Source organism: Schistocerca americana, chromosome 7 (genome assembly GCF_021461395.2).
Source record: "Schistocerca americana isolate TAMUIC-IGC-003095 chromosome 7, iqSchAmer2.1, whole genome shotgun sequence".
Taxonomy (NCBI): domain Eukaryota; kingdom Metazoa; phylum Arthropoda; class Insecta; order Orthoptera; family Acrididae; genus Schistocerca; species Schistocerca americana.
The window spans coordinates 157,877,525-157,891,583 of record NC_060125.1 but is presented as its reverse complement, the minus strand read 5'-3'; the positions used below and the strand labels follow the sequence as shown (position 1 = coordinate 157,891,583).

Here is a 14,059-nt window from a genome sequence, read left to right as displayed (position 1 = left end):
TGGATCGTTTGTCGAGCGAACGGTTGTATAGGATTGTTAAGTATGGATTTAATGCATCAGCATACTCCGAAAGAAACCTAATTGGTATACAGTCTGGACCAGAAGACTTGCTTTTATTAAGGGATTTAAGTTGCTTCACTACTCCGAGGGTATTTACTTCTACATTACTCATGTTGTCAGTTGTTCTCGATTTGAATTCTGGTATATTGACTTCATCTTCTTTTGTGAAGGCATTTTGGAAGGCTGTGTTTGGTAACTCTGCTTTGGCAGAACTGTCTTCGATAGCATCTCCATTGCTATCGTGCAGAGAAGGCATTTATTGTTTCTTGCCGCTAACAAACTTCACATACAACCAGAATCTCTTTGGATTTTCTGCCAGGTTTCGAGACAAAGTTTCACTGTGGAAATCACATTGAAGTTCATGCTGAATTTCAAACTTCTGTAAAAGATAGCCACTCTTGGGCATTTTGCATCTGTTTAAATTTGGCATGTTTGTTTCATTGTTTCTGCAACTGTGTTCTAACCCGTTTTGTGTACCAAGGTGGATCAGCTCCATCGTTTGTTAATTTATTTGGTAGAAATCTCTCAATTGCTGCCGACACTATTTCTTTGAATTCAAGCCACATCTGGTCTACACTTATACTATTAATTTTGAATGAATGGAGATTGTGCCTCAAAAAGGTGCCAAGTGAAATTTTGTTCAAAATGTGTGTGAAATCTTATGGGACTTAACTGCTAAGGTCATCAGTCCCTAAGCTTACACACTACTTAACCTAAATTATCCTAAGGACAAACACACACAACCACGCCCGAGGGAGGACTCAAACCTCTGCCGGGACCAGCCGCACAGTCCATGACTGCAGCACCTTAGACCGCTCGGAAGTGAATTTTTATCTACTTTTTTGAACAGGTATATTTTTGGAGGATTTTGGGATTACAATATTCAATCTTGCTACGACAAACCTGTGTTCACTAATCCCTGTATCGGTTTTGATGCTCGTTATTAACTCAAGGATTATTTGTTGCTAAGAGGTCAAGTGTGTTTTCACAACCGTTTACAATTTGTGTGGGCTCATGAACTAACTGCTCGAAATAATTATCAGGAAATGCAGTTAGCGCAAATTCAGATGATATTTTATGTGTACCTCCGGAATTAAACATGTATTTTCACCAATGTATTGAGGGTAAATTAAAGTTGCCACAAACTATTAATGTACGAGTCAGGTACATGTTTGAAATTAACCTAAAGCTCTCTTTGAACCTTTCAGTAACTGTATCATCTGAATTGGGAGGTCGGTAAAAGGATCCTATTATTATTTTATTCAGGTTGCCAACAATGACCTCTGCCCATAATAACTCACAGGAAGTATCTACTTCAATTTCATGACAAGTGAAACTACTTCTAACTGCAACAAACACACCACTGCCAACCATGTTTAGCTTATCCTTTCAGAACACCATTAGGTTCTTTGCAAAAATTCCAGTTAAGCTTATATCCGGCTTTAGCCACCTTTCAGTGCTTACAACAATTTCAGCATCAGTGCTTTCTATTAGCGTTTGGAGCTCTGGTACCTTCCCAACACAGCTACGACAATTTGCAACTGTTATATCAATGGTTACTGTATCTAAGTTTTTCCTGTGTTCAGCCTGCACCCTTTGTGACTGAAGCCCTTCTTGTGTTTTCTCTAGACTCTCTAACCTAAAAAACTGCCCAGTCCATGCCACACAGCCCCAGCTACCAGTGTAACTGCATCCTGCGTACATTGGACACTTGACCTATTCAGTGGAACTGGAAACCCAACCACCTTTTGGCGCAAGTGGAGTACTCTGCAGCCTACACAGTCGCAGAACCGTCTGAGCCTCTAATTCAGACCCTCCACTCGGCTCTGTACCAGAGGTCCGCAATCAGTCCTGTCGACTATGCTGCAAATGGTCAGCTCTGCTTTCATCTTGCAAGCAAGACTGGCAGCCTTTACCACTTCTGTTATTCGCCCAAAACCAGAGAGAATCTCTTCTGATCCAAAGTGACACACGTCATTGGTACCGACGTGAGCAACATCCTGCAGCTGGCTGCACCCTGTGCTCTTCATAGCATCTGGGAGGACGCTTTCCACATCTGGAATGACTCCTCTCGGTATGCACACCGAGTGAACATGGGTTTTCTTTCCTTTCTTGTCAGCCAAGTCCCTAAGGGGCCCCATAACACACCTAATGTTGGAGCTCCCAACTACTAATAATCCCACCCTCCTTGACTGCCCGGATCTTTCAGGCTGAGTGGTTTCCTCTGAAACAGTACAGGCGACAGCATGTGGCTCGGTGACAGTGTCAGCCACAGACAACACCTGGAACCTGTTTGTCAGACAGACCAAGGAGGCCTTACATGTGGCCGCTGGACAGGTCTGTCGGTGTCTGCTTCGCCCCGGGGCGATATCCCACTCAACCACAGGTGAGGGGTCCACCTCAGTGCGACCAGCAACTGGGTTGGCCACCAGGGAGGACCGGGAAAGACTCGGACGTGCTGGATGTTCATTGGATCACCACGGCCAGCCCACAATAGTGGTGCCCACCCATGGCAGCCCCAAGCTGTGTTACCAAAGCTGTGACAGCCTGAAGCTGAGAGCAAAGTGTCACCATCTCGGCTCACATCCGCACACAACAATTGCAGTCCCTGGCCATACTAAAGCCATGGAAAACTAAATTATGCAATTATGCGGACTATCGGCACATGCTGCGCAACTCTACTGTAGACCCTGACGAAAATGCAGGAACTGCGTCTAATAATACGCAGACATTCAAAAACCTAACTACCGAAGCACTCGGTGAAACTAAATAATTCGCCCCTGATTAGGAACTTGTAATATCTCACGAAATCAGTTTACTTTCCGAAGCAAACAAAAACGCGAGAACTGTGGCTATTTGATATTAATTTTACGCACAGAAACTCAGGAAACTAAACTACTAACGTACACAGATGATATAATAAAATTCACTCCTGCTTAGTAACTCATAAATGTCTAAATGTCACAAAAGCAGGTACTTCCCTGTTGCTGCATAAGTCTCAGTCGGCTACTACTGCCTGACTAACTGACTGACTGCCTGACTAACAAGTGGTCACTAGTTTTCAAAACAAGCAAACAAATGACTATTGACTCATGCTACGGAAATCTACTGCAGACCCCGATGAAAATGCAGTAACTGCATCTCATAATACACAGATATTCAAAAACCTAACTACTGAAGCACTCTTCACTCCCTGCATTGGGAAGCTTTGTATTTATTGAATCAGGCTCATTTGAGTCATAGTTTGCATGAAGTAACTTGCAAGACATCATTATACTTCGCAAGGGATGGACATCCAGATTGCGCAAATGACCTTTTACCGCAAAGTGAGTGCGGAGCATCAATCAGCTCCATTGCATTTCTTTTTTGAGTGGCCACGTCCGTCCAGGCTATGGCAATGCATCCATACAGATTTCGTGGGTCCCTTCTGAAATGTATGATTGTGTTTGGTGGTAGATGCATACAACTCCCTTTTGTTGTCCCCATCACATCCATCACTACCTTGAGTATGGTATCAGCTTTGTCTTCTGTTTTCTGTACTGAAGGTCATCCTGAGTAAATTGTCTCAGAAAATGGACCAGAATTCATGTCAACCAATTTTCAAGTTTTGTGCTGTCAATGTCATCCGCCATGACTGCTGCATTTTTCCAGTTTCGGTCTAATAGTGAAGCTGTACAGTTCATTCAGATGTTCAAAAGTCACATGGAGAAACACCATTCCTCCCACACACCGGAGCAAGCCTGTCGTCCCACCACACCCTGCCACATGACAAGAAGTCACCAGCAGAATTATTACACAGTTGTAGACACTATATCCTGTTACATCTTCTGCAGCCACCATGGAAATATTACATTCCACCTGGTCAAATTTTCAGCCACAGGATGAAGTATGCTGTGAAGTATCTGGCAACAAGCAATGCTGGGTGCATGGTGGCATTACAAAAGCTCCTGATCGTAGTTCTTATATCTTACAAGGTTCCATTGGGCCGCACCAGTGTCACCACAACCTGCTGTTGTGTGGTTCCGCATGTGACAGTGATTCTGTTCCAGAATTTTTTTCCTCACAGAGCCAGCGTACTGCTGGGGTCTGCACCAGCGGTCACCTCTGCTTGTACACCAGTTGTGGCTGGCACCGTTCACAATGGTGCCCATGGAGGTCAACACCATGCTGCGGCAGCAGCCACAGATATCAGCACCCACCCTGCAGCCTGTAAATGTGCTTATGTCCATTACAGAACAGTTTTGTGACAACATTATGGTGGTTATAGTCTGTGATCAATTGGATGGCCAACTGTAATCACAGGAGGTAATTTCTGTAACGTTAAAGAAGGTATTTAACAGTTATTTACTCAGAAAATTCCCCAAGTTCACCTCTGCAAGTAACATCATCCAGGCAGAACTACCATTTCCCCTACAAGGGAACAAAAATGTTACAGCAAGAGAAATATTGGAAAAAATTGGCCAGGAACCACTGGTAACAATTTCAAGAAAATAAAGTTCTTTGGCTACCTCATACACACGGGAACTGGCTGACATTAAAATGGTTGTAATGATGGATGAGCCACCTAGGATACTGCAGCAGCCATGTGCAGATGATTTTACACTACAGAATGTGATATAAAACACAAAATTGCTGGGATTTTTGACAAAAATGGAAACATGTGATTACCTAACATCACAATAACTTTTGCATGCACAGAGACAACTGGAGTAGCAGCAATATGGCTGAGCAACAATAAGACAGTTAGAAAATACTGTTTACCATGGATAAGCTCCAGTTGTTAAATATAAATATATAACAAACTTAAAGGCTGAATTACAAGCCCAGGACTGAGCAAAGATATCAATTTTATAAAATGTGGTGATATGCATCTATGGGAAATTTTTACGTCCTCCTTAGCAAAAAATGGTTCAAATGGCTCTAAGTATTATGGGACTTAACATCTGAGGTCATCAGTCCCCTAGACTTAGAACTACCAAAACCTAACTAACCTAAGGACATCACACACATCCATGTCCGAGGCAGGATTCGAACCTGCGGCCATAGCAGCAGCACGGATCCAAACTGAAGTGCCTAGAAACGTTTGGACACAATGACCCGTCCTCCTTAGCAAAAGAGCATGCTATTACCAGATTGTAAGCGACAATTTGTAAAGAACTGATTGTATGTTTGACCCTGTGGAAGAATGCCTTGCACATTTTAAATGCCAACAAACAGTATTTACAATGTGTTCCGTTGCACTAACAACGAAAAGGCCGCAGACGTGGTTAACCAGTTTGGCTCATATTTGGCAGGTTGCTTCTGTACAACCTAAAAAGAAAGCCAAATATCTTTTGGCTGAGCAACACCTGCCCCCACCCCCCACACTTTTTGAAAAACACACACCTAATGATACACAGTCAACTCAAAATTAATGGGATCCATAGATAATTGAGCAGTCAATCGACTGACCTTTTCTATATCCCGAGGAGCAAATTAGTAATCAGTTTCTTGTAGATACAGGAAAACTTTAGGCAACAATTTTCTATACACTGTGATGTAATATTGTGCCATATATGAAAGCATTATTTCACATTTGCTACTAACTGTGACAAAGGTTTGCTTATTCCCCTTATGTAACAATGTGACTTTAATGCTTGTTTTCACAGCAACCTTCATCAGAATTTGTTTCAGACAATGACTTTTAAAATTCTAGTTCTTGACTAATCCGAGTCATTTGAGAAATTTATTTGTGTACCTTTTATTATTATTATTATTATTATTATTATTATTATTTTGATTTACTTACATTATCAACCCTGCTATTCCTACCTATTTTGATACAGAAAACAATAAAAGTACAGAACACTTTTGGGAACTGAGCTCCTGAGGTTCTCCGATTCCCAGCAAATACCTTGGTCATCACGCCACCAGCACTTTTTAAGAATATTTCATTTTACATTGTACGGAACATAGCTCTGCCAAATATCCGCCGAATCTGTTTGTCATGTCTGAGGCCTCCCCCTTGTCAGTGACAATCATATTTCTAATGAAGTGCCAAAGAACCTGGTATAGGTATGCATATTCAAATACAGATATATGCAAACAATATGGCGCTGCTGTCCGCAACACCTATATAAGACAGAAAGAGCCTGGCACAGTTGTTTGATTGCTACAATGGCAGGTTATCAAGATTTGAGTGAGTCTGCATGTGATGTTATAGTTGGCACATGAGTGATGGGGCACAGAATCTCCAAGATAGCGATGAAGTGGGGATTTTCCTGTGCCACCATTTCGTTAGTGCACCGTGAATATCAGGAATCTGGTAAAACATCAAATCTCTGACATCACTGTAGCCAGAAAAAGATCCTGCAGGAATGATGCCTGAAGAGAATCATTCAACGTGATGGAGTGCAATCTTTCTACAAATTTCTGAAGACTTCAATGCTGTGCCAGCATGCAAACAATTCAACGAAAGATCATCGGTACGGGCTTTCGGAGTTGAAGGCCCACTTGTGTACACTTGATGACTGCACTACACAAAGCTTTATGCCTCACCTGAGCCTGTGAACACCAACATTGGACTGTTTATAACTGGAACTATGTCGCCTGGTCAGATGAGTCTTATTTCAAATTGTATCAAGCAGATGGATATGTACGGGTATGAACCGAACCTCATGAATCCATGGGTCTTGCATGTCAGCAGAGAACTGCTCAAGCTGGTGGAGGCTCTGTAATGGTGTGGGGCATGTGCACTTAGAGTGATATTCGACTTCTAATGCATATACACTCCTGGAAATTGAAATAAGAACACCGTGAATTCATTGTCCCAGGAAGGGGAAACTTTATTGACACATTCCTGGGGTCAGATACATCACATGATCACACTGACAGACCCACAGGCACATAGACACAGGCAACAGAGCATGCACAACGTCGGCACTAGTACAGTATATATCCACCTTTCGCAGCAATGCAGGCTGCTATTCTCCCATGGAGACAATCGTAGAGATGCTGGATGTAGTCCTGTGGAACGGCTTGCCATGCCATTTCCACCTGGCGCCTCAGTTGGACCAGCGTTCGTGCTGGACGTGCAAGACCGCGTGAGACGACGCTTCATCCAGTCCCAAACATGCTCAATGGGGGACAGATCCGGAGATCTTGCTGGCCAGGGTAGTTGACTTACACCTTCTAGAGCACGTTGGGTGGCACGGGATACATGCGGACGTGCATTGTCCTGTTGGAACAGCAAGTTCCCTTGCCGGTCTAGGAATGGTAGAACGATGGGTTCGATGACGGTTTGGATGTACCGTGCACTATTCAGTGTCCCCTCGACGATCACCAGTGGTGTACGGCCAGTGTAGGAGATCGCTCCCCACACCATGATGCCGGGTGTTGGCCCTGTGTGCCTCGGTCGTATGCAGTCCTGATTGTGGCGCTCACCTGCACGGCGCCAAACACGCATACGACCATCATTGGCACCAAGGCAGAAGCGACTCTCATCGCTGAAGACGACACGTCTCCATTCGTCCCTCCATTCACGCCTGTCGCGACACCACTGGAGGCGGGCTGCACGATGTTGGGGCGTGAGCGGAAGACGGCCTAACGGTGTGCGGGACAGTAGCCCAGCTTCATGGAGACGGTTGCGAATGGTCTTCGCCGATACCCCAGGAGCAACAGTGTCCCTAATTTGCTGGGAAGTGGCGGTGCGGTCCCCTACGGCACTGCGTAGGATCCTACGGTCTTGGCGTGCATCCGTGCGTCGCTGCGGTCCGGTCCCAGGTCGACGGGCACGTGCACCTTCCGCCGACCACTGGCAACAACATCGATGTACTGTGGAGACCTCACGCCCCACGTGTTGAGCAATTCGGCGGTACGTCCACCCGGCCTCCCGCATGCCCACTATACGCCCTCGCTCAAAGTCCGTCAACTGCACATACGGTTCACGTACACGCTGTCGCGGCATGCTACCAGTGTTAAAGACTGCGATGGAGCTCCGTATGCCACGGCAAACTGGCTGACACTGACGGCGGCGGTGCACAAATGCTGCGCAGCTAGTGCCATTCGACGGCCAACACCGCGGTTCCTGGTGTGTCCGCTGACCCGTGCGTGTGATCATTGCTTGTACAGCCCTCTCGCAGTGTCCGGAGCAAGTATGGTGGGTCTGACACACCGGTGTCAATGTGTTCTTTTTTCCATTTCCAGGAGTGTAGATACAACTGACAGGTGACACATACGTAAGCATCCTGTCTGATCACCTACATCCATTCATGTCCATTGTGCATTCCAACAAACTTTGGCAACTCCAGCAGGACAATGTGACACCCTACACATACAGAATTGCTGCGGAGTGGCTCCAGGAACACTCTTCTGAGTTTAAAGACTTCCGCTAGCCAGCAGACTCCAAGACATGAACATTATTGAGCTTATCTGGGATGCCTTGCAACTTGCTGTTCAGAAGATATCTCCACCTCCTTGTACTCTTGGGAATTTATGGACATGCCTGCAGGATTCATGGTATCAATTACCTACAGCACTACTTCAGACATTAGTCAAGTCCATGCCGCGTCATGTTACAACACTTCTCCATGCTCTTGGGTGGCCTACATGTTATTAGGCAAGTATACCAGTTTGTTTGGCTCTTCAGTGTATATGATGTGAACTACTGAAGAGCTGTCAAAAGAGCTGCTGTGTTGTATTGAACAGTGTTGCACAATTTGTCTACAAGGGCTGCTACAAAATGTGAAGACTGACTAGCCTAGAAGCAAAAAAATAGCTCTAAGCATCATGGGACTTATCATCTGAGATCATCAGTCCCCTAGAACTTAGAACTACTTAATCCTTTAAGGGCAGTTATGTGTATTGACAAAAATAACTACTACAATGAAGACTGTAAACTGATACTGAAAAAAGAACAGGCCACTGCAGATGTGCAAGAAAGGCTTACAAATTACTTTCATCACAGTGTATCGAAGATTTGTATATGACTGGGGAACTCAAGATATCAGCATTTTCTGTAAATACCTATAGAAAGTGACTACACATTGGAGTACTCACAGAAAATGATGCAATTGAGGTGGTTTACTATGCTAGAGGTACACAAAAAAATTTGTTTATAAACTTCTATAAACATTTGTAACTAAATGTGGTGAACTGGAGACTGTGTCATTTGCAGAGTTCAAAACCAATGGAATAATGGTCAGTTGTTTACAAAAGTTGTGAACTTAAGGTTCAACAAGGAAATTCTGCAAGCCTGTGGAGGAGAAGAGTGGAACTATGTAATAAGGGTATAATGTTGGGAATAAAATGCAAAACTAAAATCCCCAAATGCTCTGTGCTAGAAGAATTGCAAGAACAAATGGAGTTACTTGTTAATGGGATGAAGAAGATAATTGATAAGAAAAAAATTAGATGAATATTCAAAGTCAAGAACATGCCTGCCTTTTATTTATCGAATAATTGGCTGGAAAATGAACTAAATGATCTGGACACAGATTTATAATAAAAGTTAAAAACTAATCTGGGTACTATTAAAGCCACACCAAACAAAGGTAAAGAAATAGTTGTTTTCCGAGTGAAAATGTTAATGCATAAATCAATCAAGATTTTATACAAGGATATGTTTTCTTATTTATTATCCTGTGAAAACTTCTAAAAAAAAGTCTCTTATACACAGTACCTACATGCGTCTTTTGACCTTAATTGTAGTAGCTGGAAATAGGTTGGTGGGCAACTCTGAAAAGTAGCCTAAACTAGGTAGCTAGAAACATTTCATGCCTCATTTCATACATATATTACTTTAATGTAGGCCAAATCCCTTTGCCTCTGCCCATTCTCTCCTCTTACCCACTACTTACATTTTATTGAAATTGGTCTTTATGATCCTCTACATTCTATTTTAGACACATTATTATGTCCCTTATGCACACGTGCAACTACATTAAACACAAAGAAAAACTGTGCAACAGGACTAGATACAGAAACAAGTAAGTTTTACTGTGATGTGACTGACACTGGGTATGATCACACTTTAACTTTCAACAAAATTACAAAATTGAGTACACAGACCCCAGAAAATAATAATTCAAACTATTAATAAGTCTCTCAGAAGATTTCTGATGTACTGAATGGATTGCAGTTTATAAAAACTTACTATACAATGATATGGATGCTGATCACACAGGTCCAAATGCAGAAAACAGTTTGAAACTCAGCTGACAGTTGTCACTACTCACCTGAATGGCAGAGCAATCAGATGATGAGGCACTGGCTTGTGCCCAGCAGTCAAGCACAGTACCCGCAGGTTGTGAAGCTTCCCCAGTACATGGAATGCTACCATAGCTTCAATTTCATCAATATCATAATACGACAGATAGAGATATTCCAACATGTTGGCATGCCACCTGAGCACAGGAACGATGCACCTGTGTAACAGAGGAATGTAGTTAGAGGATATTGCCAGATTCATGCACAAATGCATGTGAAGTGGTAATATTCACTTGTGGCATTTTATCCTACTCATGAGGTGAGGCCAGAATGTGTGACACATTGATTTTGGACACTTTTTTTCTAAATGCACACCAGCAACTTTGAATGTTTGCCCTTGGGCTTTATTTACGGTCATTCCGAAAGCAATTTTGAGCGGGAATTGCAATCTTTTGAACTGAAAAGGCAACTCCATCAGTACAATGGGGAAAAGTGTAATCAAAATACTTTCTCCTTTAGCTGAATGCTTATTATAGTAGCCCTAACAATATTTTGGTACAGATGTGCAATTTATAAGCACATATAGTTACGCAAACTGGTCACATCAAGATTTCTCATTAACAGGACTGCAACACCTCAGTTTATGAAAAATCACACCTGACAATTCCTAAGACTTAATAAACTCTATAGCATAAGAGGTGACTTGTTCAGTGTCTGTATTATTATTGACAGAGATACATTCTGTAGTATCTCCTCCTACTTGCGGCATTACTTTTTCATTTATCTGTTCATTAGGCAGTGCAAAACTTGCCCTTTCACGCAACCATTCTTTACTTCCCATATATACTTGCAGTTAAGGACAATCTTTGCTCACCTACTCTTCAGTACAGTGAACAATATTACAGAGTTCACGATGTAATCGTACCATCACTAAGATCTTTGCTGATTCTCAGAAGAGCATCTGCATATTGTCCAGATTGTGTGTCATTGTGCAGTTCTGTGTGGAAATTTTCTGACATATTGCCATAAAGAAGATGCCTTTAAACTTGCATTTACTTCAGCTGCCAGTGTGCCTTTAGTTATTACAGACAGAGTGTGTCTAAAAGCAACCAAATTAGTGTAGGAGGGATGGATGTATTATGAGCTAATGATTTTAATATCTTGCACAGTACGATTTAATGCTTCAGTTACTCTTGTGGAGGACACTGTACATTTGTCCCAAACTAACATCTTACACTATTGCAACATCTCCTGGCAATAACAGTTTTTTTTATTGATGTTATAAATAATTGTTTCTTCATGAGCTACGTTCAATGGCAGCTTAAGTACTGAATGCAATGTTCAGTTACCACTGAGTAATGATGCAGCTATTCCAGAGGAGGCCACTGCAACAGCAATTCTTATTCTTCTGAATTTGGATTCCATTTCATTTATTTGTAAAATTGGACTTATGTTTTTTGGGCATAATTCCTGTGCTTACTGTTGGATTGTAGCATATAATCTTCCTCAGGGTTCAACCTAACACCACACCAAATTTCACCAAAATCTGTTTATCAGTAGTTTAGCCATGAAAGTGAGACAGAGTTACTTTCGCATTTACAATATTAGTGTGGATCTGGACTTTAAACCAAATAAATTTTGTTGTGAACTAGGAAAGTAAGAGTTCTATTTTACATTCCTGTGAGTACGACATTCTGAAACCCTGTGTGTGTGTGTATGTGTGTGTGTGTGTGTGTGTGTGTGTACGCAAACTGAGACATGACCAGTTATGAACAAGTAACACCTACCCCCTCCAACTGCACAATTCTTTAAAGAATCAAACTACGTATAAAAAAGGTTTAAACATCTGCTAACTTTACAAATGATGATGCGTTAAGTATTTGACATAAAAACTTCATGGCTGAAAATGCAAAACCCTAATTATGATGGTTTTATGATTAGGTTGGTGCATAAGTTCATAGTGTTTATGTTCTGCATGTTGGTATTATGGTTGCTATGGGTTTGTTAATAGATTCTCATTTTTTGTGTGTTGTTCACTGTTGCTGTTTGAATTTACATAAATTTACATATTGTGATTTGGAGACAATGAGTGGAGCTTTAGACACTAGAAAACAGAGTTCAAAATGAGAAATCTGAACACTTCTGACATTCTTCTGAGAGTTCATTAGGGGGATAACAGCAAGGAGGCAACCAGAAACATTTACACCATGTATAAGGATAATGCCATTGGACAAAGCACACCAAGAAAATACACCACATATTCAAAACTATCCAGATAACCCCGAAAACACACGTTTTTTTCTATTAGGTGCATTGTGCTGCCACCTACTGAGACCTTAGTAGTTATTAGACATCGTGAGAGAGCAGAATGGGGCACTCCGCAGAACTCCCAGACTTCGAATGTGGTCAGCTGATTGGGTGTCATTTGTGTCACATGTCTGTAAGCAAGATTTCCACACTCCTAAACATCCCTAGGTCCACTGTTTCAGATGTGATAGTGAAGTGGAAGCATGAAGGGACACATACAGCACAAAAGCTTGACTGACGAGAGACCACCGACACTTGAAGAGGGTCGTAATGTGCAATAGGCAGACATCTATCCAGACCATCACACAGGAATCAGGATCCCCTGTAAATAAAATGACAGTTAGGTGGGAGGTGAGAAAACTTGGATTTCATGGTTGAGCGGCCGCTCATAAGCCACACATCATGCCGGTAAATCCCAAATGGCACCTCCCATAGTGTAAACGTTGGACAATTGAAGAGTGCAAAAATGTTGTGTGGAGTGATGAATCACTATACACATTGTGGCTATCCGATGGAGGGTGTGAGTATGAAGAATGTCCAGTGAATGTCATCTGCCAGCATGTGTAGTGCCAACAGTAAAAATCGGAGACTGTGGCGGTATGGTGTGGTGGGGTTGTGTTTTTCATGGAGGAGGCTTGCACCCCTTGTTGCTTTGCATAGCACCATCACAGCACAGGCCTATGTTGATGTTTTAAGCACCTTCTTGCATCCCACTGTTGAAGAGCAATTCGGGGATGGTGACTGCATCTTTCAACACGATCGAGCACCTGCTCATAATGCACAGCCTGTGGCAGAGTGGTTAGATGACAATAATATCCCTGTAATGGACTGGCCTTAACAGAGTCCTGGCCTGAATCCTTTGGAATGTCTTGGAACACCAACTTCATGCCAGGCTTCACCAACCGACATCGGTACCTCTCCACAGTGCAGCACTCCGTGAAGAATGGCCTGCCGTTTCCCAAGAAACCTTCCAGCATCTGACAATGTATACCTATGAGAGTGGAAGCTGTATTCAAGGCTAAGTTTGGGCCAACACCACAGTGAATTCCAGTATTACCGATGGAGGGCGCCACGAACTTTTAAGTCATTTTCAGTCAGGTGTCCAGATACTTTTGATCACATGGTGTAGTTCTCGTTTTAAGGAGGATCATTTTGACATTAGCGACTACATTCAGGGAGGTTTGATGAACATTTAAACACATTAATCCACAATCATCTACATCAGATTACTTGAGAAATGGCAAATGTGTAGTATGTGACACTTGCAGGCAATGGGGGATGGTTCAGAAATAAGGTGTGTGTGCATCACTGCTAACTTGTCAACTGGCTCATGAACAACACTGACCATTCCTATCCTGTATTTTACTGGTGATGAGAAATATTGCCTTTATGCTAACAGAAGGAAAAGAAATGAATGGCTGAGTCCAGACCAAGCAGCAACCTTCTGTACAAAGAACTGCATGCATCCATGAAAGATAAAGTTTTGCAGCTGGTGGAACAGCAATGG

The 14,059-nt window shown here is 42.6% G+C and overlaps 1 protein-coding gene across 1 annotated transcript in view; it reads right to left on the bottom strand.

The window, feature by feature from the left end:
• Nucleotides 1-14,059, bottom strand: part of LOC124623199 — a 184,211-nt gene that overhangs the window by 128,069 nt on the left and 42,083 nt on the right. Inside the window, exon 2 of the mRNA XM_047149010.1 lies at nt 10,275-10,463. Coding sequence (XP_047004966.1) covers nt 10,275-10,463 — 189 coding nt within the window. The remainder of the gene's footprint in view (nt 1-10,274; nt 10,464-14,059) is intronic.